The sequence below is a fragment of the Trematomus bernacchii genome, unplaced genomic scaffold (assembly GCF_902827165.1).
Source record: "Trematomus bernacchii unplaced genomic scaffold, fTreBer1.1, whole genome shotgun sequence".
Classification (NCBI taxonomy): Eukaryota; Metazoa; Chordata; class Actinopteri; order Perciformes; family Nototheniidae; genus Trematomus; species Trematomus bernacchii.
This window is the reverse complement of record NW_022987869.1, coordinates 533,869-561,176: the sequence shown is the minus strand read 5'-3', so window position 1 is coordinate 561,176 and position 27,308 is coordinate 533,869. Positions and strand designations below refer to the sequence as shown.

Below are 27,308 nucleotides of genomic sequence, written 5' to 3'. Positions count from 1 at the left end.
TCCTCGTTCTGATAGCTCCGCCCCTTCGCTCCAACCCCCCACATCTACAGGTGAAAATTACTTTAGCGACACATTCATCGCAAGAAGTGTAGCAAAAGTCAAGGCCGCATATTCGTCGATGTATACTGCCACAGAGCAGATTCGTGAAGTTGTAATGACTGATTTGAGAGGTTGTAATAACCAAGTTGCAGTTGTAATGGAAAATATATTTAAAAATATATATATTTTTCTGCAAGTGCTCACATCAGGTTTTACACTCTCTCGCATTTTGCACCATATGTACCTTCATACATCTCCGCTGCTCTGAGGTCAGCTGTGTGATGCATGGGACTCCATCTCCCATGAGGCTGTTCTGATGACAGGTTGCCGTTTCCTCTTCTCTCACACTCACCAAACCAGGCGACTCCTGGTGCTGAGCTCAGCGCTCTTTATATGCAGACTCTGAGATGCAGAGTTCTTGTCTGGGATCAGTTATGTTTTTGGGAGTGTGGTCTGCAGCAGGCATCATGATGATTTTATAAATAAACTAAAGTAATTGCCTCATACCAATATGTGCTACCCACACAATAAACAGTTTTAACTTTTTATTCCGTACAGAACCAGACAAAAAGTGAGGAAGGCTCGACAACAGTCTATGGAGTGTTACATTAAACTTAAAATACCATACAAACAGCCCCCCCTCCATTTCTTAAAGTGTCAAATAAAAAGGTATGCACATAAATACATCTTTATTTAGCCTCTCACTGATTCTGTTGCTGTCATTGGAGTTATTGATTTGCATGATCTGCCGTTAATCAATTTGTGAAAATATGTCAAGTTAGACTGAGCAGGTCTACACTTCCTGAAAGTCACTGAAGCTTTCTAGGAAGCGTCCTGTGTGAGAGCAGAGATCAGTGTCATCTCTTCACCGGCTCGTGTTCCTCAGTGTGTTTGAGTCCTAACTTAAATGTGATGCGTGTGGTCAGTGTCTCTGGAAGGCGATGGGGGGGGAGCCCAGGCTGCTGGGGCTGGGGCTGCGGAGGCTCGACTCGTACGAGCTGGGTGTCATTCCCACAATACCCTCTGTCTTCGGCGTCTCCCCGGACAGGAAGTCGTCCTCGTCCTCCTTGGAGCACTGACACACACACACAATGAAGCAACACACACACACACATGAGCCTCAACATCTGAAGATAAGATCAATATGTATTCAGCTAAATAAAATGCATTTTATACCCATTAATAGACATTTCATTGTGTATTTTCATATGTATATGCTTAATTATACCTCAAATGGAAACCAGTTTTACACAAATCCTTGCAAACCAGCCGAAACTTAATGAATTCAAATACTTTCTCTGCCTAATATCAAAGTTTAGTTGTGTTATTGTTGGCTGCAGCTCTACGACAGTTCCCCAACATGACAGCAGTGCATTAGAGGATTCCTTGACCAGTGCTCAGCCTATCATCTCACCTGTTGTCCTGTTGTGGGGGGGGGCTGCTCTGTGTCTGGTAGCTCCTCCCACACCTGGTACAGAGGCTCAATCAGCTGACTGGACCTGCACACACACACACACACACTATTTGTGTTTGTGGAAAAAGGGCCTGTCCCGGGCTCCTGCAGATATCAGAGGTGTGATAACAGTAATCCTGTGAGGAAGTATCCCATCAGAGGACACAGAATAAGACGTACCTGTGGAGCAGGTAGGGGTCGAAGGGGAAGAAGCTGTCCAGAGGGTTGGTGTTGGTGCCCACGCTGTCTCCCCCCGCAGAGCTGCGCACCACCGGCAGCACGTGGCGGTTGTTCCTCTCTATGATGGTGTAGCAGAACACCACCTGGTACTTCCTGCAAGAGAAGTGGCATGATACCTCTGGAGCAAGGACCGGAACACGAGGAGACACTGGAGAGCTCCAGCTGATGTCGCTGGAGATTATTGGAAGAATTGACGAAGCTCCTGCCCAACTCTGAGCCTCTCTAGCTGACTCCTCAATATTTAACTACTCCTCAGAGAATAATCAACATTCGATAACCAGTCAGAGAGAGCTCTGCTCCTAGCAGGCCATATAGAACATCAACAACCACAGGAAGACAACAATTACACACTTTCAACTGTCTCCTGGGGGGACATGTTGCTTTATTCAACTCTCTCTAATGTAAATATTGAGTATTTCCATGATGCTTGTACCCCATCATTAAAAAGGGAATATTGTACTTTTTATTCCACTACATTATTTTTGACAGGTCGAGTGACTAGTTCTATTTACATTGAAAGAAAACATATGACCGTAATAAATAAAACACATTTTTTAGAGATTCAACCAGTGGTTCCACACCTCTTTGGTAGAGACATAGAAAATAGATTTAGAAAATAGGGTTATTGCGTAGACAACTAAAGTTGTGCATCATTAAAACATAGTGAACAATTATAAATCTCACCTTTCCCAGAGATCTTAATTCATCTTAAAGCAGCATGTTGCTTTATTAAAACAGCAGTTCTATTTGGTGGTGCTTCTTTCACCACTGCACGTAACATACTGTATATGAGAACATCAAAAGAAATGCAGCGCTCGTTGTGATACTCGGCAGCAGGGGGCAGTGTGTACCTGGTGATGGCTGCGAACATGCTGCTGACTGCAGGCAGACACACCTTCAGAGGGTTCAGCTGACTCATCACCACACGCTCCAGGTTCAGACCCTGCAGGTACTCCAGGCCTGACACACACACACACACACACACACACACACACACACACACACACACACACACACACACACACACACACACACACACACACACACACACACACACACACACACACACACACACACCCACACACACACACACACACACACACACACACACACACACACACACACACACACACACACACACACACACACACACACACACACACACACACACACACACACACACACACACACACACACACACACACACACACACACACACACACACACACACACACACACCACACACCACACACACACACACACACACACACACAACACACACACACACACACACACACACACACACACACACACACACACACACACACACACACACACACACACACACACACACACGTTACAACACTACACGATCTAATATGATTATTTGATGAGGACTGTTAATGTTTTCCAGTTTCCGGCGGTTAGTTGGAAAAGTTAGCTTTCTAAAACATCTTTGTGATGTCCTGATATTCTGTAAAATGCTTACGCTAAATGAAATGGCTTGCTAAAACATATTTAACATATTGTTATGACTTAATTAATTAATCCTAGCATCCTGGTCTTGACTGGCTTTTCAGGACGATCATTTTTTGAATAGCTGATTGCAAGTATGTTTGTGGTTAGTCACATCTTAAAAAGCAACAGTGATGTCATAGCTGTGTGAAACATTGAGACGTGGTCCTGTTGAGCAGCAGAGGGTGTCACAGATCAGAGGGTACCTTTCTTCATGTTGCCCTCCAGCATGGCTCTGTGTCTGAAGATGAGGGTGTAGAAGGCGGCCTGGCAGGCGGAGTAGAAGGGTCCGTGCAGGCTGATGTCGCAGCAGGCCGCTCGGCCGCTGCTGTCCTGGCTGTCGATGTAGCGATGGATCCACGAGAGGAGCAGGTCCAGACAGGCCCGCACAGTGCTGCAGGGGGAGGGCATAATAACAGCAGGATTAACATCATCACAGAGGGGTACAGGGCTCACTCAGGCTCAGGGTCCCCGCAGAGTGACTCACAGCACGGGGATGAACTTGGCCCGGGCCAGGAAGCTGCCCAGGTACCCAGCCGCAGCCTGGCGCAGCACGGCGGGCTGGGAGGGGCTCTGCAGCACCTTCCACACGTGCTCCAGGAAGGCCTCCGCCAGCGCCTGGACACACAAATACACAACATATAGAACTCATATCATATGGAAAAACGTAAAAAGATGTATTATTAAAACAAAAAGCAGCAAAAGCAACTCAAGATGAGGCCTTGTGGGTACGTGTAATATACAGGGAGTCATTGTGTATGCCCAAAAGAACTGCCAGCCACTGACGGCACAATGACTTTTTGCAAATGAATTCAAAATGACATGATGTGTGTACGTGCTTTATGAAGTAAGTTCTCTACTAGAGCAGCTTCTGAGCACTATAAGCACCATCATGACCCTGAACATCACTTCCATACATCTCAAGCATCGTTCCTCACTTTGCACTATTGAGCTTTTTTTATTTGGATATTAAAGATGCAATAATTGAATTTTCCACCCCATAAACTTCAACAGGAAGTTATTAAACCGTTCAACAGGAAGTCTGCATCACAATTTACTAATGGTTGTTCCCTGCAAACATTCATTCAGCGCAAATTACGTTTTCTTCCCACAATGTTGTTATTGTAATGTATTTATAAAAACAGTTTTTCTTATGTTGTTTATCTTTGCACCATCATACACAAACTCCTTGTATGTGTAAACCTACCTGGCAACACACCTGAGTCTGATTCATTGAGACAAGAGCAGAACTCACCCCTTCACAGGGGGGGGGGGGTTGTCTGGATGTATCTGACCTCACCTCAGCTAGCCATGTGTATCACTGCTGAGAGCAGACTGAGGGCTAAATGCTGTTTCCTGTAATCACACACACTGATGCACACAGCGGGGGGGGGGGGGGGGTACTGACCACTCTGAAGCTGCAGAGGTAGAAGAGTGTGTACTGCACATGACAGGAAGCATGTGTGGGCAGGATCAGCTTGTCAAACACACTCAATAAATCTCTGTACAGATCCTTAGTCCGGTCTGCGTGAAAAGAGCCTGGGGGGGGGGGGGGGGGCAGAGCAGAGACACACCTTACTCACACAAACCCTCACAACAACACACAGAGTACACAGAATACATCTTTCAAATGTTGTGGATCTGTGTGACCCCGTTACCATTCACATGGCACACATCCTTGATGTACGCCAAAAGGACAGCCATGAGGGTGTCCAGCCTGTCAGCCACTGGGTGGGCCATCACTGAGGGCCTGGGGGGGGCATCTGCTGACATGTCCTCATCCTGACAGAGACATACAAATGTTAAATGCATACTAGTACATTCAGAACCAGGTTTATTGCTAAGGCCTAGGCTCCACGGGAACGAAAACAGGTTGAATCCGCATATTTCTCTTGTGTATAGCCCTTTAAGCTACACGACGCCGTAACGGAACGGTAGAAACGGACCCTGCAAACGACAACGGGTCCAAAGGTGGATAGATCTGGGAACGGAGCGCTCTGGGGGGTCCAACGGGGCCGTGTGGTAGCCTATACGGTCATCCGTTTCTGATAATGACGACGCAATAGCCCCGCCTCTCCCCACCTCTGCTGCTCACCCCCGCAAAAGTACACTGCACACTGAATTCAGATTATTTATCTTTATCTCGATATGGACATAAACGCGAGTGAAGTCTAATCTGACAGGACGGAGACACGCAGCTCCTCCCGCTGTGATGCAGCGGGAGCAAAACACACACTTCAAGTCAGATCACCACCCTTAGCTATTTTAATTACCTCTCAAACTAAACTAGTTATAAATATGTTTATTTTTACTGTCGGGTCACTCATTACAGGATCAGCTGCTGCATGAGACAGACACTGACGCTGTGAGAAGAGAGGAAAAAGAGAGGCTCCGTATATTTTATTATTATATATCATTATATAGAGTCGTTATTCATTTGTTTTAAAGCTCAATAAATAACAATGAAGACCTTTGACCGGCACTTTTATAATTTTGTCCGGAAGATTTAAACTTTAACACACGCTGACCGGCGAAAAACTCTGCCCGGTTCCCTCGGCCCCCACCACGGAGAATAAACAGAAGTGCAGCCATGACAACCATTCTTCTTCGCTGCTTTTGTGGAGGAAGTTGCTGCTTTTGTGGAGGAAGTTACAGCGCCACGTACAGGCTCGGCATATGTACTGCAGCTTTTCCAGCGGTTGGATGTAAACGGAGCCGTCTCGTGGAGCTTGACACAATCCGGTGTCTATTGCGTGGGGACGGAAGCTTTTTGGCGTTTGCGTTTGCGTTACTGCCGTATGCTTTCCCGTGGAGCCGGGGCCTAAGTAGGTTAACACACACGAGGAACTTGGCCTGGTGTCAATGGTGCATACATAAGTTAAAGATGATAAACTAAGAAAAGGACCACAAAATGACATACATGTAATATAGACATACCAACAAAAAAACAATGTGCCGTTTAATATCACAAAATATTTGTTTTAAAGAAAACAGAATCAAATAGAATATGGGAAGTATTGGTATGAAGGTGTAAAGCTGTGCAGATATAAGAGGTAGCTTAGTGTGGGTGGTGCAGGGCTCACGCTGTTAAAACATATTGTTTCCATAGTGTGCATTCATGTAGTGCATAGAGTTTATGATGTGGCTGAGGGTCAGTAAAGTATATTATAGAATATTATCATTTCCTGCTTGTTGTGGAATGCTTCCTGCCAGCAAGTCTTTCCACTTTGTAAATGTATAATATTATTTATCTACAATCTACCCAAAGGGATCACATTACCATTTCAAAGAGGCCTTCCTCTGCCCTGTCCTCTGCTCTCTGACTCTGCACTGTGTTCTCTTCTGCCTCCTCGATGTCTGACCGCGATGCACTCACCTGAAACACACAACACACACCGTAACACACTGTAACACACACAAACAATCTAGGAGACTTCACAGACTGGTCTACTGAGCTACAGTGTAGAACGTGAGACTTCTCCTTCCACCCTGTGAAGCCCTTCGGATGACTTGTTATTTCAGGTTGAAATACTTACATCCAGTTTGAGCATCTTCCCGATGATCAGCTCCAGCACGTCTCTGCGCAGTGCGGGGATGTACATGCTGAGCCTCAGGAGGTTGTGGACATAACACTCCTGCAGAGCAACATACTGTCACCCACAAAGCACTGCTGCGTTCAGGACGCACATCACACTATATGGTGCTTTTTCAAATTACAATACATTTAATGTTTTATAGCACCACGTTTTGAAAGCACTGAATGATTTATTCTGATCTCCTGCTACATTATGAAGCATCTGCTTTCTGTCCCAGAGTCAGAACTAAACATGGAGAAGCAGCGTTCAGTTATTATGCTCCAAACATCTGGAACAATCTGGAATCCTACAGGTCTCTCACCTCTTTCAATCCAGACAGTTTGCTGCTGCTTTTTATTAAATGAAATATCTATTCATATCTTACACTGCACTCTTACGTTTATTCACACCTTATACCTGTATTCTTTTATTATAATTTGTATATATTTGGCTTTTTAATGGCTCTTTATAAATGTATTTAAATATAAATTGTATAATTAGTTTCTTGTTTCTGCTCTGTGTGCAGACTCACCAGAGTTCTGGAGGATTTCTGCACGAAGGGGAAGTTCTCCTGCAGGATGGGCATCAGGAAGCGACTGGTGCTGAGAGCAGAGGACACACCTTCACATTAGAAATCAGAACCCCAGGGCAGGACAGGAGTTTTTGTGAAGCCCTGACCATGCATAGTAATACATGATTTCATTATATACAGTACCAGTCAAAAGTTTGGACACAGCTTCTCATTCAATGTTTTTTGAGTATTTTAATGTTGTTCTACTTTGTAGATTAATACTGAAGACATCATAACTATGAAAGAACACATATGGAATGATCTAGTTAACAAAAAAGTGTAAAACAAAATCCAGAATATGATTTTTATTCAAATAAATAAAAAACTTCTAATGAGAAGGTGTGTCCACACGTTTGACTGGTAGTGTATATGCTAAGGTCCATCATTTGAATAGATCCTGCCTACGGTCCTCTAGCTGTGTCTCCCCGTCAATCAAACAAGAGTTACATTTCACTAAATTGTCCCTCCTGGCTTCCTTAAAGTCCAGATAGTGGGAAGATAACATCCTGGGACTTATTCACATCACATCTTGCCTATCTTAGTGGATATGGAACCAGTCTGCTCATACTCCAGTTCAAGATAAGTCCAAACTTTTCTTTAGATGTTAGTTTTCATTTTTCCAGAGCAGAACGTTGAAGCATGGATAAACCACAGATTCAATGTAAGTGTTCGGTGCCTAGAAAAGTATTCGGTGCCTAGAAAAGTATTCATATAAATCCTTATAGGAATCACATATTCCTAGACGGACTGTAAAATATGCCTCTTTCACCTTCAGCCAGGACCAGCACGCATAGAGTAGACTAGACTAATATGTTTCATTTTTTAAAGGAGAACATGTTGAAATAATGCAGTGATAAGTCATCTGGCTGGTTTTAGATAACATTTGTTATGGGAAGTTCAGAGCTGGTTCATTATGGTTCCTGCACACATCAGAGCTGGTTCATTATGGTTCCTGCACACATCAGAGACCAATCTTTAGTTCAGGTGGGTAAACGAGTGACAGGAAGAGAAAACAGAATCATGAGTGACTTACGATGGAACGTATCTGGTGATGAGCTGCAGCGCCTGGTGACACTGATCAAAGTTCCTGGGGAGGTCTGAACAAATCACAGCAGCAGAGGAGACGTCCGTTTAACATCAGTCCATCATCTGTAGTTACCATATTCACACTCATCATGCCCGCACAACCTGCCTAAACTTTGAAGCAGCAATAAGACCATCACACGCCTCGGCCAGATGTTGAGATCCGACCAAATGTCTTCTGTTTTACCTTCACAGCCGTTGGTGTGAGGAAGATGATGAACATATGAGGACTGCTTTGGATCGCTATCTGAATATGTGATTACTGTATCATTTTTTAAGTAATCAACCGAAAAAAATTCCTCAATTCGTATGATGGATCAGATTATATTAGTTGTATTTTTTTCATCTTTCTTTAACCTGTTAAGCCCTGAGCCTGTTTTTCAGGTCTCAGGCTCGAAAATGACATTCCCAGAACAAATGACCATATCTTCCCTTCTAAAAGGGTTAAATTAATAATCTTTTTTCTCAAAGTAATGATAAACCTGTGAGTTGGATGTAGAAAAGTCAGAATCAATATAGATGTTTTTTATTTTAAAGAAAATTCAGTCCAAAAATTCTTTTTTACTTATAGTGAAAACTACCCTTGGATGATGGTAAGGTCGACTAAAAGCTTTAGGAATCCAAAGTACAACATATAATAAGTACCCTGTATCAAGATTGATGCAAAACAAGTGACATTTGACCTTTTTAGAGAGATTTAGCCAAAAAAAACTCCACCTCTGAGGTGATTTGGGTGGAAATTGTTTTTTTTCCCATATCTCTGGCCCCCCTTGGTCGATTTTGATGGTTGACACCTCTTTCTGACCGTTAGAGCCAATAGAATCGAAGGGGGAGTCCCCCACACACACTCATTGTGAAACAAAAAGGTGCGGGCTTTGCGCATGTCATTTTGCATTAGAGTGAAGCTACATTCTAGCTCTGACATCTAGAAACGTAAAAGCAGTTTTAATGCTCATGGATTATCAGAAATCATTTCAAAGGGACACAGACACATTGGATTAACCTATGGATTAACTTCAGCAGCGTTTTTATCGTTTTAATGCCATTGAAGATCACTTTTGACCAGACAAAGACACAGGTGAGCCATGTTAGCGTTTTTAGCTACCTAGCGCCACATGTTTTGATGTCTGTTTTTGTTTATAAAGTCGCGATTTCGTATAATTCAGTAATAATGAGGGTACCCTTCGATTCTGTGTCACCTCACAATGTGAAACGATGTCATGGATGTGCAGAAAAGATAAATAATAAGGTTTTGTGAGTGAATTTCGGTGCAGTAATCTGTTAGCATTTTTCGCTCGTTGCTAATTCAGAGGCTCAGCGTTAGGATTGTGGGTTTTATTTAAAAAAAAAAAAAAAATGATCAGTTAGATGAGTTTCTTCCCGTTACATGGATATAAAACATTCATAGTTTATTAAATGAAGATGCCCTCAGACACTGTTTCCTGCTAGATGTTGCGGGAGGGCGTCGGTACCGGGGTCTCTCGGGCTTAACAGGTTAAGAATATAAGCAGTAGCAGTAGTATACTGCAGTTAGCAGTAGAGCAAAGAGTGCAACAAATACCTATTGAAGCAGATTATTTGGTATAATAAAAACATGTTTGTAAATGATTTTGAATTTTCATTTCATAATAAATGTTGACTGAACAATGCACCAGTCACACAGTTGCAGTCATAACAAATCCTACACAGCCACCACTGATTACTAATAGTATATTTCTAATATACTATCTGGTTTAAGCAATAAAAGGAGCTGCCAGTATTGAAATGTTGATTTAGGCTTTCAATGTGAATATAATGAACAGAGGTTTGAATCTACAAACGATCAGCCCTCTAAGATATACGATATCTCTAAGAATGTGAGTTTGTTATATTATAACATACTCACATTCTCATAGTACGTTTTTGATGCTAACATTTAGGTATTGACATTCCACGTGGAAAAATAAGGAGGACACCTACTTTCATCATCATCGTCTGAGTCAGAGATATCCACCCCGCCTTCACAGATGGTCACTCTCTCTGGAAACAAGAACACATGTTACATCTCCACTGAAGCTGGTTTACAGTACATACAGGACACAGCAACTCTGCACTCTCTGATTTCAAACAGAAATGTAAACACTGCAAACATAACATGAGGACCAGACCAGGAGAAAACCAACATTATGTCACTACTTTGACAGAGTGAGAGCTTGAATCCCATTTTTGTATTCTATCAATATTTTGATTTTTGATAAGCAGTGAGAAGGACTTACTGGGGCTGAAGTGTGAGACCACCATCTTGAGGCAGGCACACAGGTACACAGTCTGAGCCGACACCAGGTTACTGAGGAAGGCCATGTACTCCTCCACCACTGCCTGGCTGCGGCCCACCCAGGGGAGCCTCTGGAAACACAAGGCGATAAATCAAAAGTCAAAATTGGTGCTCATTCATTTTTACATCCAACCCACTCCTTTGTGCGTGTAGCCATTAGGCTGCACAACTAACTGACCCCCACAATCATTTAACAATGTCTTAACACTGTGTAAACCGTTTGACATAATTATATTGTTGTTATTTTATACATATACATATATATATTGTTATTTACATAGTTCTTATCCTTTTTATCGTTATTTGCACTTTTACCAGTCCTCTCCTGTTCTATTACTGCGGCTGCTTTCACACCTTCATTTCCCTTTATGTTGATCAATATAGGTTTATCTTATCTTATCAATAATTGATTAGCTGACTTATGATAACAGCTCTTAAAAGGGACAGTTAGGGACAAGAACAATACAATACTTTGTAAATAAGTTGTTTAAATGGATTGTGTTTGTCTATAATTGTGACTTGATGAATATCCGATCACATTCATTGACCAATTTATGCATAAAACAAGGATATTCCAAAGGGTTCACTTTTTCTTGCCACTGAGTAGTGAGCTACACTACTCACCAGGAGAGGGTAGATCAGCTGTTCATGGTCCTTAGTCAGCTGGGTCACACAGCTCCGAAACTCCTGCAGCCACTTGATGATCTGAGCATCCTGTGAGAGGAGAGAGACACTGATCAACACACACACACACACACACACACACACACACACACACACACACACACACACACACACACACACACACACACACACACACACACACACACACACACACACACACACACACACACACACACACACACACACACACACACACACACACACACACACACACACACACACACACACACACACACACACACACACACACACACACACACACACAACACACACACACACACACACACACACACACACACACACACACACACACACACACACACACACACACACACACACACACACACACACACACACACACACACACACACACACACACACACACACACACACACACACACACCTTTATCTCAGGGTCCGACAGCTGATGTTTCAGCAGCTCATAGTCCCCAGAGTCTCCCTTAAAGAGAAGAGAAACAGCGTGGCTTTAAAGGAAACCACACAAGTGTATACAGCACCTTTCAACACAAGGCAACTCAAAGTCCTTCTCAAAAATACAAAACGTTAAAAGTATTAAGAAATAGAAACACATTAAGCAATGACATTTAAAAACTGATAGTAAACTACTAACATAAATACAGAATAATGCTGTTATAAAAGACATGAATAAAGGTTACAGTGCGCTGTGAGCTATGAATAGTTCAATAAAAAACTGCAGCAAAAAGACTGGATTTAAAAATAGTGAGAGTCACAGCAGACCTGCAGGATTCTGGTAGTTAGTTCCAGATGTTTGGAGCATAATAACTGAAAGCTGCTTCACCATGTTTAGTCCTGACTCTGGGACAGAAAACAGACCTGATGCTTCATGATGTAGCAGGAGAGGCGGATTTCTATGATCAGGTCAAACTTGCGCTGAATTCCTGCGTGCGTAGTAATCAGCAGTGAACCGCTTCAACACGTGTATTTTGGTTTATTCAAGGCATTCATTTTGTTATTCAACAGTATTGTTGTTTTATAGTTATTTGTTAATGTATATAACCCAATTTGTGTTCTTTAAAATTGAAAAGGATATTGCATTGTGTTTGTTACTTTCGTTGCAGTTGTATATGTCTTAAAGGTGGGGTATGTAATTTTGGAGAAACCAGCTCGTGTGCGCTAGAATTTGAAAATACACAACCGGAAGAAATCTGCCTCTTCCTTCAGACTTCCTTACAGAGCCCCTCCTCCAACACACACAAACGCGCACATGAGGGCACGAGATAAGTTTGTGCACGAGATGGAAGGCTGACGCAGCGTCCACATGGTGGCGTGCGTTGATGCTTGCCGGTGAGCTTGTCTGAAACTCAACCAACAACCAATCACATGAATCTCCCGCCCCGGACACACAAGCACACGGTTTGATAGGCTAGAGCTTGTACTGGCATATGATTTGATTGGCTGACGCTTCCGCCGAAGCTTCAAAAGTTGAACATTGCTCAACTTTTGAAGCGAGCAACGCTCCCACAATGCAGTTCGGCAAAGCGTGACGTCAACCCATTCAAAGTGAATGGGCAGAAGCGTTGAAGGCGGGGCCGGCTAAAATGATTGGTCGTGCTTTTTACAGCGCCATGGATGACATTTTTTTATGTATTTATTGTCCAAGCATTTAATATATTCATTGCTATCGGGATGTTAAGAGCATTCCATGGAATATAACAAAAAGTGTTTGTGAAATAAATTACATACCCCACCTTTAAGTGTAATTTGGCTTGGCTTCCTATTTTTTATGGACATGCTTTTATTTTGAAGGAGAGTTAGCGCTGTTGACCCGAAGTTGTTGGAGAAAAGTAATATCTACATAGCCTATAAAGACGGAGAAAGTAAACGATAAAGTTTATGGTTAAGTGTTAGCATCCCCCGAAGAGGCACAAGCTCTTACGTTGATATTGGAGATTTCAATAAATTCAATTTGGCAGCCGCAGTGCAGTGCAAAAAAAAAGAAAAACTAAAAGAAAAAACGAATATCCGAATAACGAAATTGAAACCCGAATAGTACTCCAACGAACGGATATTCGGGTACAGCCCTACTGTGAGGTCCACCGTAGACGGACTACTTTTGGACAAAATGTCCTCTCCATTACAGGCAGCTCTTTGTGGAATAGCCTCCCAACTGAGATACGGGATTGTCCCACTCTCAATAGTTTTAAAGGTCAACTAATAAAAGAATGGTTGAGAAACAAACAGACGTGTAACCACCGCTAAATGCACTTTAATACAGGGGAATCTCCTCTTGCACTTTATGTAGCTCTTGTATCCTCTCTTGCACTTTATATGTCGTAGCTGCTATATTGTATTACCATGTCATAAATACTTGTGTATGCTGCACTCTTTTGCACTTTTTGCATATCATGTATTTTGTTTTTGCTAGGTTTGTAAAATGTAATTTTCTTAAATGTTTTATGTGATGGAAATTAGCTCAAAGCTAAATCTGGCACTGTTACGCTCGACACATTTTCATGTTTTAAGTAGGGCTGTCAGTCGATTAAAATATTTAATAGCGATTAATCGCATGATGTCCATAGTTAATCGCGATTAATCGCAAATTAATCGCACTTTTTTTTATCTGTTCTAAATGTACCTTAGAGGAATATTTTTCAAGTTTTTAATACTCTTATCAACATATGAGTGGACAAATATGCTTTATGCAAATGTTTGTTTATTATCATTTGAACAATGAATGACGACAGGCCGTTTGTGATGCACACTAAGAGTTAGACCTAACACACTTAGCTATTTGATCTACCTCTGGAACAACCTAAACTAGTTATAAATATATTTATTCTTCACTGTTGGGTCACTCATTACTGGATCAGTGAGCTGCATGAGATACTGACAGGCTGTCAGGAGAGAGAGAGAGGGGGAGAGAGGAAAAGAGAGCGCTTCCGCTCATCTCTCCCGTGTTATTATCCAAAGTTAATGTAAACTTGAATAATGTACTTCATTTGAATGTAATAATTATGTTGGTTGTTGTTTGTGGAAGCGCCAGTGAATGAGCCCCATTAACTGAGCCCCATTAACTGAGTTTTAAACATAACTTTAAATGGAATCCCCATCGGATCGGCGATCGGTATCGGCCGATACTGATTCCGGCGATCGGCCCCAAAATTGGCGATCGGGGCACCCCTAATTACTGTGCATTGTCCCTGCCAAATAAACGATTAAATTAAATGAAAGATCAGAGATGTATTGTGGCCCAAAGTTATTCAGTGCTTTATAAACCAGCATTTTAATGTCAATTCTTTGACAGACTGGAAACTGTCTAAAACTCAGAAATTGTTAATTTAACGTTAGAAACAAAGAGCTGGGTTAAATGGGTCAATAAGAGGGTCAGGGGTTTGTTTCCAACCACCTGTAGTCAACATGTTGAAGTGTCCTAAGGCAAGATCCTGAACCCCAACATGCTCCAGGAGTCATGCCTTCTTTTGAGAAAAAAGCGTCAGCTAAATCAGGGGTTCCCAACCTTTATTGTGCCAAGGACCGGCAGATACATAAAAAAACATCGCGGACCGGTTGTCAATTTTAACTGATTTTAATATTTACTCACCACCAGCAGGTAGCAACAGAGGCTAATTGTATGTAACAGCCTGAACAAATACTAGAACAATATGCATCCAAAACATATTAACAAAGTTTAAAAAAGAACCGGTGTTGGTTTTTGGGAAAACCAAAAAAACGACGTTATTCAGTTTTTAAACCAAAACGGGAAAACAGATAAATCAACGTTTTGGTTTTGTTTGATTTACGGATAATCCAGTGAATGCTGGGAAAACGAGGAGAAGGCGCATTATGAAGGAGATGTCCGGTCGCCAGGGTGTGTGTGTGTGTGTGTGTATATGTATATGTATATGTATATGTATATGTATATGTATATGTGTGTGTGTGTGTGTGTGTGTGTGTGTGTGTGTGTGTGTGTGTGTGTGTGAGAGACACTGGCATTTATTTTCAGAAGATATTATGATAGTGTCGTTTGTTCCGGTGCACTCCGACAGCATTTAGTACTACATCGAGATTAAGATTAAACTAATTTATTTTGGGAACAGCTGCATATATGGAGTTAGCCATATGTGTGTAAATTACTGTTCATAAACATTTGAAAACAAATGCCGGTGTCGGACAGACACAAACACACCGAACACACAGAGCTGAGCTGAGCAGAGCACATACACACACACACATCATGCGCCTTGGTGACTGACTGGACATCTCCTTCATAAAACTAATAAAAGGGGGAGTAATCGGGCAGTTCGATGTGTGTAGAGGTGTGTGTGGTTAACACGTAGCAGCCTGCAGTCACTCTTAAGCTGTTCTGATGAAGTTAAACACAGCGAATGCGGTGCGTGCTTTACCCGCTGGTGCTGCACTTCTCAGAGGCGGAGTATACGTCCCGCTGCCTCCTGATGCTGCAGCCATTTCATGAAGTGAAGGAGGTTTTCCTTCTATAAAACAGCTGCGGGCAGCAGATACTGTGAGAGTCCCGGTCATTAATTCATAGATCAAGGCAGACTGGTTTACTCTCCTGTTTTGCCAATCCGGTGCTTAAACAAATAGCTCTACACCCCTGGCCGACATGTCCAGACTTAAAATGAAGTCCGAGTTTGAAATATATCTCAAATAATGTATGCACTGCCATTTCCCCACATAAACATAACAGTCTGCAATCAAACGGTTGTCTCCTGTGCGCTCCTCTTCCTACTTGGCGCACCGGTAACATGCTCGTGCGCACAAGAGGCTGAGACCTTAGGCTGAGCCGCCGAATCCCTCGGAACATCATAAAAGCCATTTTCAACGGTTTTCTGGTGAAAGATTAACTAGCTACTGGATGAAATCATATGACTGGTGGCATAGGTGCGGAAATTAAACACTTTTTGAAAAACATATTATGATAAAATATTTTTATATATTTATAATTCTGCAAATATTACGATAAACTCACAGCTATTTCGCGGCCTGGCAGTAACACCTCCGCGGCCCGGTACCGGTCCGCGGACCGGGGATTGGGAACCCCTGAGCTAAATGACATGTCATGTAATGTAAGAGGTGGGAGAAGTACTCAGATATTGTACTTGAGTGTAGGAATACTCTGTTACAAGTAAAAGTCCTGCATTCAAAATAGGGCTGAATGATATATCGTGTCATGGCGATAACCGCGATATGCGCATGCGCGATATTCACATCGCAGGGACGTGCGATTTGATTATTATTTTTTATTAATATATATTATTATTTTTTCATTTTTTTTTTTAGGACGTGCGATATTAAGTAGGTTAATTAACTCAAACACGTCATGTTACAATTATTTTGCTGCTTGCTACAAAAGGAAAACTTGCGCGGCTCTCATGTCAGGGGTACTTGAGTGAGTGGCATGCAGGCTCTGCATGCACAGCAAACCACCAATCACAATCATTCTTGATCAGATCACAGCAGGCCCCGCCCCGCTAGTTTGCAGACCATCAAAACACCGGTAAAATATGAGCGAGGCACAGGAGGACAATACCGGCGAGAATGAAGATTTACTTCCAAAAAGAAAAGCAACATCTGCCATCTGGAACTATTTTGGATACAAAAAGGTTCTTCTCTTCTTCATTCACAGATGAACCCCCTTATTTGAGGGTAAGCAACATGCATTATCATGACATGTTAGATCATGACTTAAAGGGGACCTATCATGCAAAATGCACTTTTGTACGTCTTTTATACATGAATATGTGTCCCCGGTGTTCCAGGGAACTCACCAAGTGTCAGAAAACACAACCCTCTCTCTTTTCCTCCATACCCAAATCTCTAAAAAAGGGGCTGCAACGGATCTGATAAAAACTGATCCAGATTTGAACATTTCTCTGACGTCAGGACGGAGGAGCTCCGCCTATATGGGCAACTCTCCACCTATCAGGGGAATGAGAGGTTGCCGTGGCATGGTAACAGCATGGTAACACGACGCTCGTAACTCGGCCCCCTCCTTTGCAGGGGGGCGTGGTCAGCTGAAGCGCATGCAAAGACAGGGTGGAGGAGAGCAAAATAGAGCGAATTGAGGCATGGCTAAAATGCATGATCTGTTTGGTATTTTGAAAAAGAAAACGTATAAATATACCTTATATAGGTATGGCCCTACAATATATTATTCAAATATAGCATGATAGGTCCACTTTAAGGTATGATGAGTCAACCAGTTAAGATCCGTGACTAAAATCCTTCATCCGGTTAAATATAGTTAAAAAAAAACGCAATATATATCGCAGGGGAAAAAAATATCGCAATGTCAGTTTTTTTTCAATATCGTGCAGCCCTAATTTAAAATGTTACTCAAGTAAAAGTAGAAAAGTATTAGCATCAAAATATAATTAAAGTAGCAAAAGTAAAAGTAGTGATTGTGCAGATTGGTCCATTTCAGAATAATATATATGATATGTTTTATAATGATTGATCATGAAAGTGTTATCAAAGCTGGTAAAGGTGCAGCTAGTTTGAATGACTTTGTATACTGCAGGGTAGCTTGTGAGTTTACTCCAGGAGGAACTTAAAGCTCCCATGTCATGCTTTTCCGGTTATTACCCGTCCCCTTGTGTGTTATGAAGGTTTTTATGCATGTAAACGGTCTGCAGAGTCAAAACCCTCAAAGTACACCCTGTAGCGAGTAAAACTCTAACACAGAAAATACCTCCCCAAAACGCCTCGTTGGAGATACGTCACTGCCCATTTGAGTCTTCCATTTAGTTCCGGGTACGGCCTGATGTCATGCGGTACCCGGAACGAAATGGACCAATCCCGAAGAGCTATGGCCACACCCCAGCGGCGCTGGCCGCACCCTCTGCCAGCCTAACATTTACTGTTGGAAGCTCTGGTTCAGTTCACAATCGATCCAGTCATGCCAATGCCAAGGACCTGTTTCCTGAAATGTGAGGAAGAAATCTGAGCTGTTTGTCCTACCGACGGAAGAACCCACGACGAAGTCAGTGGTTGAAATTTATTTTTAAACACTGTTCCTCCAGAAGGTTCGAAAGAACCGGCATTTCACAGACGAAAGCTTCCAAAACATTGCCCAGTTTGAGGCCGGATATGCACAGCATGTTTGGACCGTTTGGAGCAGGGGAAGATTCTGGTACACAACCTGTAAGTTTGCATTGTTATTTGTGTATTTATCAAACAAGGTATCTACCACGACTGTTTAAATGTGTAAACATGTTTCGGACTGCTAAGCCAGTGCTAACTATGCTAACTAAGTTGCTAGCGTTTCCATATATCAACTCCAATATTAGCAGATCGCCTTACATACATGTTCCTCATAGCTGGATAATGTCTGCATTCACACACGAAATAGTCATAGACCGTATACTCCTGGTGATTTACCGTTCGGTCAGTCGCGAAACGTAATTACATTATAGCTAGCGTAGCATGTATGCTACCGATCTACCGACGGAGCTAGACCTTGGTTTGGTCGGAAAAACATTTTTGTTATGCTACGTTGCTAGCGTTTAAATATATCAACTACAATGTCAGCAGATGGCCTTACATGTTTGTCATGGCAGGAGAATGTCTGCAGTCACACACGGAATACTCATACAGTATACTCCGGGTGATTTACCGTACATTGTGACAATACATGTACATACTGCATGTATAGCTAACGAGGCTAGCTGTATGCTAGCGCAAAACAATGTATTCATGCAAGTTACAATGTATTACCGAACGTAGCAGAATACCCGTATAATATTGCAATTATAAACACGTTATTGCTAGCCTAATATGAACCACTAGCTTTTGTTCATAGTATCGTGTAAAGCTACCAAGGTAAACAAAGCTAGGTTAGCTCTCTTTGCCCGCTCACAGACCCCCAACAGACGGCCTAGAGACCTCCAAGAGGTGTCCCTGAAATGGGGACTCTGTTTATTTCACACTTCCAGCAGAGACAACGGGGAAATCCCCTCTCTTTGCCCGCTCACAGACCCCCAAAGGACTGTACATTACAGTTAGCTTTCCTCCGACGCTGATAGCATGTATAGCTAACGAGGCTAGCTATGCATGTATAGCTAACGAGGCTAGCTATACATGCTAGCGGGAAACATTGTATGACCGAACGTAGCAGACTACCCGTAGAATAATGCAATTATAAACACGTTATTGCTAGCCTAATATGAACCACTAACTTTTGTTCATAGTAGTTTTATTACACTCCATTATAGTTGCCGTTCCTCCAAGCTAACGTTCATATCGTGTTAGCTACCAAGGTAAACAAAGCTAGGTTAGCATATTAGCAGGCAAGCTGTTCATTAGAAGATAGATCCACACTCCTACCACAACTACTACTAACGAATCTAAAACAACTAAGTTTCTCTAATATTTTGTGATTTGCATTTTATTTCGTCCAGCCAGATCCTGCCGGACAATACATGACTGGACGACCACACTGAGGCATCGTCTCAAAAAGCCCCGACTGCTATAAGCAAGATGCCGACAACGGGGAGTAATTGACGATATACCGTGTATATATGTATATTTACGTTCATTTTGTACATTTCTAAAAATAAAGTTTAATGGAAATACTTAGCCTATCCTTTCTTCCCTGAATTATTTGCTCCTATAACATATCATTCATAGCAAACCATGATTTGATTTCTCATCAAACAGTAGTAGTTTATAACGGGTAAAAATAACTTACTCTTTGTTATGACCGGCTCGTAGGCCACAACGGAAAGACAAGGAGACATACACGAGTTTACAAAACCACGGCACATTTATTGTGGTAAATGCAGAGATAGGTGGTCAGGGGAGAGGATTGCTGAGCTGCTTGGAGGGAGAGAGGGGCTGCCGTTTGACTCCGGGCAGCTGGCTAGCACCTCGGCTCCGGCCAGGTGTCCGTGATCGCGCTGATTAGCCTCTTCAGCTCCACCCCATCGTAAGACAAAGGCCCTGGGGCCGTCACACTCTTCTATAACAACAGTTGTTGCTACAGTTTGGTTAGTTGGCGTATAAAATATACGGCTGTACCGACGCCATGATAAGACTGATGTTCGGCTGAGAGCAGCCGTTTAGACATGGGCGCAGCCTCTCTGGTGGTTGACTAATCAGAACAGAGTGGCCGAGCTGACCAATCGGAGCACACTAGGCTCACAGGGAGGGGGGGGGCAAGAGCTCCAACGAGTCGTTTAGTGGAGAGAGTGAATACTGCTGAATACACATGCTTGACAGAGATGCTGTATGCGAAACCAATGTGAGTTTGGAAAATTGCACAGTATAAATCTATTTTAGTATACCTCAACAATGTAATTATGATCAGTGGAAATGGCCATGACATGGGCCCTTTAAGTCTGATTTAACACTTGATTATATTTCACATCATTCATCCGCATCTGTAAAGTAACTAAAGGTATTAAATACATGTAGTGGAGTCAAAGTAAATCATTTACCTCTGAACTGTAGTGGAGTACGAAGTAGCAAAAAATTGAAATAATAATAATAATAATAATAATGGGTTCCATTTATAAAGCACTTCATATTCGAATTCAAATCCCGAAGTGCTACAGGCAGTGAGCAGAAACAGTATAAATAGACATGACACAACACGGTAGGATTATTAAAAAGCAATAAGAAATAAATAAATAAAAATAAAGATAAAAGGATGGTAAAAAGGTCTAGGCAAAGGCTCTTTTGAAGAGATGGGTTTTGAGGCCTTTTTTAAAAACCTCCACGCTCTGTGGTGCTCTCATGTGGTCGGGGAGAGCGTTCCACAGACTGGGGGCAGCCGAAATACTCAAGTAAAGTACAAGTACATAACATTTTACTTAAGATCAGTACTTGAATAAATGTACTTAGTTACTTTACACCACTGACTGAATGACCTGTGATGTAACGTTAGAGGTTCAGGGGCCTCATTTATAAACGGTGCGTATGCTCAAAAATGGCGTACGCCAGTTTCTACGCACTAATTGCGATTTATAAAAAACTAACTTGACGGGAAAATGTGCGGTCCTCCACGCAAACTCTGACCCATGCGTACGCACTAAGCACAAAAACGGGAGAGACGAGAAACTGCGACACCGTTGGCAGAAGGAAGAATGGAGAGAAATATGTGGAAATAATACCATAAATAAAATGTTACCTCTCATTTATCATATATGAAGAATTCATTTTCACAGATTGATTAAAGCCAATCTTAAAATGATTTAACAAACGCCTGTTTGAGACTCCTCAGTGCACACAAAAACATAACTTGGAGAAATAAATAAATACGGAAATGTTATAGATCACCCCTCGATTATGTTCTCTTGTTAAGAAATGTATTCTCATAAATGATGCGGTAAGCAGAAGGACAGAATTACTTTAAACTGACGCCGTTTTGCATTTCTATAGGTTGTATAGATACGAGCATGGTTTTATATACTATCATGTTTAATCATGTGTTATGCCGTTCGCCAATAGCCTACTTGATAAGTCGCTCGTAAAACACAGGAGGTATGGAAACTAAGAACACCATATGTGGTAAATTGTACAGCTAATATAACACAACACATTAGTTGTATTTCCTTTACTGGTGGATTATGGATATATAGTTGCTGATCGACAGCTGGAACACAAACCACCAAATACAAAAAAAATAATTCAGATCCAGTCGTCATGACTCCCACTCCGGAGGGATTCCCCGATCATTTCTTACAGTTTCTCATCAAGGGGGTGTCTCATGTCCCCGGTACAAACACACTGCCTGAGGAAGGTTAGGCTATGTGTATTTTTTTTTGTCATTAACCTTTTTCTGACCACTTATTTATTTATGTTGGTGACGATCCGACCTCCATGCTGCTACTCTGGTTCAAACTGCATCCACCAAACAATATGATTTATCTCGACCTTCCCAAAATAACCTAAATCTGACACGGTGTGAGATGTCTTTTTTAGCTGTTCTGTCGTCATTTCCTGCAATCTTCTTCATGCAGTCAGTCAAAATGAATGAATGAATGGGCATTTATTTGACTATTTATAGGCAAATATGGGCGTTACGTGAAGCCCGCTAAAGCTGCGCCGCATTTTGAGTTGATTGTGATTTATAGAGAGGCGAAGTCCCGCTCATCTACTTCCGACCCATGGGACCTTATTTCGGAAAAAGTATGTATTAAAGTCAATGGGGAGAGAAAGATTATCTTTCGATCCCGTTTGAATTGTGCCATGAATTACACATATGATGTTTGTCAATCTTAAAAAATCATTTCCATGTCAAAAAAGTCACAGTTTGTCGTAAAACTGTTGAAATATAAGACCATGAAAAAGACTACAAATCCCAGAATCCCGGTCCCGCATGCTGGCTCTTACGGAACCGACTAACTCCCCTTTTGTGTATGTACAGCTCTCAACATGCCCAGACTTGTAGTGATTTTCACCTCTTTTAATACTTTTCGCCTCATTCTGAAAGAAAGAAGTGAAATGTGCCAACGTGACGGCCGTCTTGGTGTGTGGTGCGAGACAGGAGATGTAGTTATGTAGGCGCGTTCACACCGCAGTACTTTTTCCACTTTAGTTCCGATATAGTTCCGAAATGTCGCGTTCACACCAAAAAGAGCCGGAACAAAAATTAGTTCATGAGAACCTTTTTACCCCCTTTACCCTGCTAGAGAGAAGGTACTTTCGTGGGAGGAAAAAGGTTCCTATGTCTGATTGGCTGGGCGGATTGCAAACCACGCCCCGTAAAACTCCCAAAAAGTTTTGTGAAGCCGCTATTTTATTATCCTCGCATTAGCATTATTAGCATTAGCCCAGCGCAGAAACGCAGAGAGACTAACTTATGGCAACACAAAAGAAAACATGGGAGCGGTGGAGATGAGGAGGTGTCGGCGTTCTGGCGATTTACTCGGAAGGCTTCAGTAGAAGCTGCTGGGAGACTCCCAGCAGCTTCTACTGAAAACCCAAAGCAGAAGAAGAAGAAGTGACGTCAGCGGCTTCATTTGCCTAATCCTCCCCCAGGGACTTATTCCGGTGTGAACGCAATCTGTACTTAGTTCATGAGAACTAAAGAGTTCTCATGAACTAAGTTCTGATGAACCTTTGTGGGAAAAGTACTGCAGTGTGAAAGCGCCTATTGAGCGGTTTCACACAAAGAAAGTGTTACTTCACAGTTTTACGACACATTTTTTTTTTTTTTACTTGCAAAATTATCTTTTAAATTGACAAACATCATATGTGTAATTCGTGGCACAATTCAAACGGGATCGAAAGATAATCTTTCTCTCGCCATTGACTTCAATACTTTTTCCGAAATAAGTCCGAAATAAGTCCCTCCCTTTCCGGTGGACCTCCATGGGGGAGGTCCACCGGAAAGGGAGGGACTTCGCCACTCTACAAAAGGGAAACCGGCGTAGGATGTGCCGTACGCAAGTCCTGCGCCGGTACGCAGTCTTTTATGAATCGGAAAGTGTTGGTGCGTATTTATTTGCTATGTCGTACGTAAGCAACCTCCCCACGCCAGGGGCGGATCTACCGGGGTGGCATGGGGTGGCAACTGCCACCCTAAAAAATAGCCTTGCCACCCCAGCTGCCACCCCAGTTGGCATCTTTGTTTTGAAAGAAATGTTGTGGCTCATCGGACATTTATGAGAGAAAATCTCTAATGTCTGAGTGCAAGTGAATGCAGCACAAGACACGAGTCTTGTAACCCCCTGGCGCGAGCTTGGAAATAATATGATTGGCGGCGATTTCATTTGAACGGGACTGCGCATAACGAGAAGCATTCGGACCCAAGTACTGAAGGAATGAGGTGCGGTCTACAATGACAGAGAAGAGACTGTCAGTGTGGCTGTACTCAGCATTGAATCAAAACGCACTAAAGCTGTTGATCTTAATAAGTTTGTGAGGCGTTTTGCTGAACAAGATGGTAATCGCCGCATTCAGCTGTAATAGACATGTCAACTTGATGCTCTGCTCACGTATGACTCGATGAGCATAACAAACTGTTAAGATGATGACCTTGTATGTGTGTATATATTTTTTTCTTTGTGGGGGTCTTCCCCCAAAAAACAGTTTTAAGTCCTGATGAAGTCAAATAAGACGGTGTGTAAAACTACACTGCCCAGCCAAACAAAAGTAACCGCTTTGATTTAACTAGGCCAGTAGGTAAGGACTTTCTACTGGATAATAACTGCAGCGATGTATATGTTTTAGCTGAATACACGTTTTTTAACCCTAACTGATGCAGTTAGTCACTTCTTTAATGTTTGTTCTTTCTGATGTAAAGTCAAGGTTGTAACTGTTTGCAGTAAAGTCGTGTGGCGCTGAACTGTTCCTTTGAATCTTTTGAATTTTGATACATGATAGTAATTACTTGTCTTTCAAATTTGAAGGAGGGTGAGCAAGCATCTTGAGGAACATTCATCATTAACTCCTCCAAAAAATATAGTAACTGTAATCATAACAGTGATTGACAGCTGTTAGGAATAGGGATGCTCCGATCGATCGGTCACCGATCGAGATCGGCCGATACTCACTCTCTACCTATCGATCGGTGCTCTCTAAACATGTCGATCGCGAGAGCCGATCGCATGACGTAAAATACATGACACTTTTCTCTGTGCGCAGCAAAACAAGCTCGCCAAAAATGGCTTCACCAGTCTGGCAGTATTTTAAGGTGTCCGAAAAAGACAATAAAATAGCGGTATGCAACGTGTGTGAAGCAGAAATCCTGCAGCTCCACCCGCTGTGACGGACCGGTGAGCGGAGCGAAACACACAAGAGTTAGACCTAACACACTTAGCTATTTGATCTACCTCTGGAACAAGCTAAACTAGTTATAAATATATTTATTCTTCACTGTCGGGTCACTCATTACTGGATCAGTGAGCTGCATGAGATACTGACAGGCTGTCAGGAGAGAGAGAGAGGGGGAGAGAGGAAAAGAGAGCGCTTCCGCTAATTTCTCCCGTGTTATTATCCAACGTGAATGTAAACTTGAATAATGTACATCATTTGAATGTAATAATTAAGTTGATTGTTGTGGAAGCTCCAGTGAATGAGCCCCATTAACTGAGTTGTAAACATCACTTTAAAGGCCCCCGCCCACTCGATCGGATCGGCGATCGGTATCGGCCGATACTGATTCCGGCGATCGGCCCCAAAATTGGCGATCGGAGCATCCCTAGTTAGGAATAATATGATTGTTAATAGTAAGAGTGAAACAAACTCATTCAGTTATTGTTCAGTTAAAATTCATTAAATTATGTCTGCCACATTATATATATATATATATATATATATATATATATATATATATAGTATTATATATATATATCTATATATATATATATATATATATAATAATATATATATATATATATATATATATATATATATATATATATATATATACTATATATATAATGTGGCTGACATAATTTAATGAATTTTAACTGAACAATAACTGAATGAGTTTTTTATATATATATATTTATGAGGCGTGTGGCGCAGTGGATAGAGCTTGGTGTTCGGATCAGGGGAGCACAGGTTCAAACCCCTCTGCAGTCAGCATGTCGTTGGTGTCCCTGAGACACTTCACTCACCCAAATTGCTCCCTGTGGGGATTGTCCACAGTATTGAGTATGTAAAGTCGCTTATGGATAAAAGCGTCTAACAAGTAACATGTCATGTCATATATTTATATGTAAGGCTTTACTGATGTGCCACAATATGTCACCTATGTTATTGAGTTAAAATATTAATATTGTGGCTTTCCAAGTTAACATTAATTGATATGACTGCGATTAAATCAGCATATACTTCTGCCAGGGGATGCCACCCCTCAAAATCTCCTGCCACCCCATGAATATGTGTCTAGATCCGCCCCTGCCCTACGCAAGGCTTTATAAATGAGGCCCCAGGTGTTAGTGGCTCCTCTCAGCGGGCAGTGGAGGGTGGAGCTCTCACCTGTCGGTGTTTCGCCAGAGTGTCCGCCACAGTGCCTCCGAACCGGACCGTCTTCACCGGAGGAGAGTTCAGGAAGTCCCGGTCTATCTCCATGTTTCTCCGCGAGCATGGAAAAGTTGCTTTGCTTTGTTAGCTGTGTTCACGCTAAACCCTCCGGAGAACACACCCTCCCTACATGTTCCTCTGGCTAGCAGTCCTGTGTGTGTGACAGCGGTAATTATTATAGAGTTATTACAGTGTTTTGAAAGTACAGGCCGACTTTTCACTGAAAGCGCGTGCGTTCACAGCAGGAAGAGAACCCCTTGTTTACGGAAGTGAATGTAGCTCGGCAGTGCCGCATTCAAAGTCGTCCCCTCGAATGATGGGCTAATGGGTTCCGGTTGGCCGGTGTTCTCTGTCTGCTTCAAGGAACAGTGTATTTTAAAAGGGTTTTATTTGTTTTTGTGAATGTTAATTTTGCAAAAGTAACAATTAAAATTATGCGGTTTAAGTAACATTATAAATAAATCAAAATGTAAATATAGTGCATTGAGTGTTGTGAAATTACTACATTTACTGAAGTACTGTACAAGTAAGACTTTGAGATACTTGTACTTAACTTGCGTATTTCCATTTTATGCTACTTTATATGTTCTACCCCACTGTAATTCAGAGGTAAATGGGGTACTTTTATTCCTCTGCATGTATTTATTCATGTAATATCTTTAGTTACTTTACAGATGTAGATGAATGATGTGAAATATAATGAACTCTTAAAGGGGACCTATCATGCAAAATGCACTTTTGTACGTCTTTTATACATGAATATAAAATGCACTTTTGTACGTCTTTTATACATGAATATGTGTTCCCGGTATTCCAGGGAACTCACCAAGTGTCAGAAAACACAACCCTCTCTAT

The 27,308-nt window shown here is 42.0% G+C and overlaps 1 protein-coding gene across 1 annotated transcript; it reads right to left on the bottom strand.

The window, feature by feature from the left end:
- Window positions 1-571: 571 nt before the first annotated feature.
- rrn3 (RRN3 homolog, RNA polymerase I transcription factor) lies at window positions 572-26,730 on the bottom strand. Its single transcript, XM_034113742.1, has 17 exons — window positions 26,409-26,730; window positions 11,878-11,934; window positions 11,415-11,504; window positions 10,732-10,861; window positions 10,436-10,495; window positions 8,427-8,490; window positions 7,355-7,424; window positions 6,784-6,882; window positions 6,528-6,623; window positions 4,906-5,029; window positions 4,656-4,786; window positions 3,735-3,865; window positions 3,454-3,641; window positions 2,584-2,692; window positions 1,673-1,825; window positions 1,454-1,538; window positions 572-1,114 (listed from the first exon to the last, which is right to left on the bottom strand). The coding sequence occupies exons 1-17, from the start codon at window positions 26,499-26,501 to the stop codon at window positions 962-964; spliced, it is 1,833 nt and encodes a 610-aa protein (XP_033969633.1). The 5' UTR covers window positions 26,502-26,730; the 3' UTR covers window positions 572-961.
- Window positions 26,731-27,308: the final 578 nt, after the last annotated feature.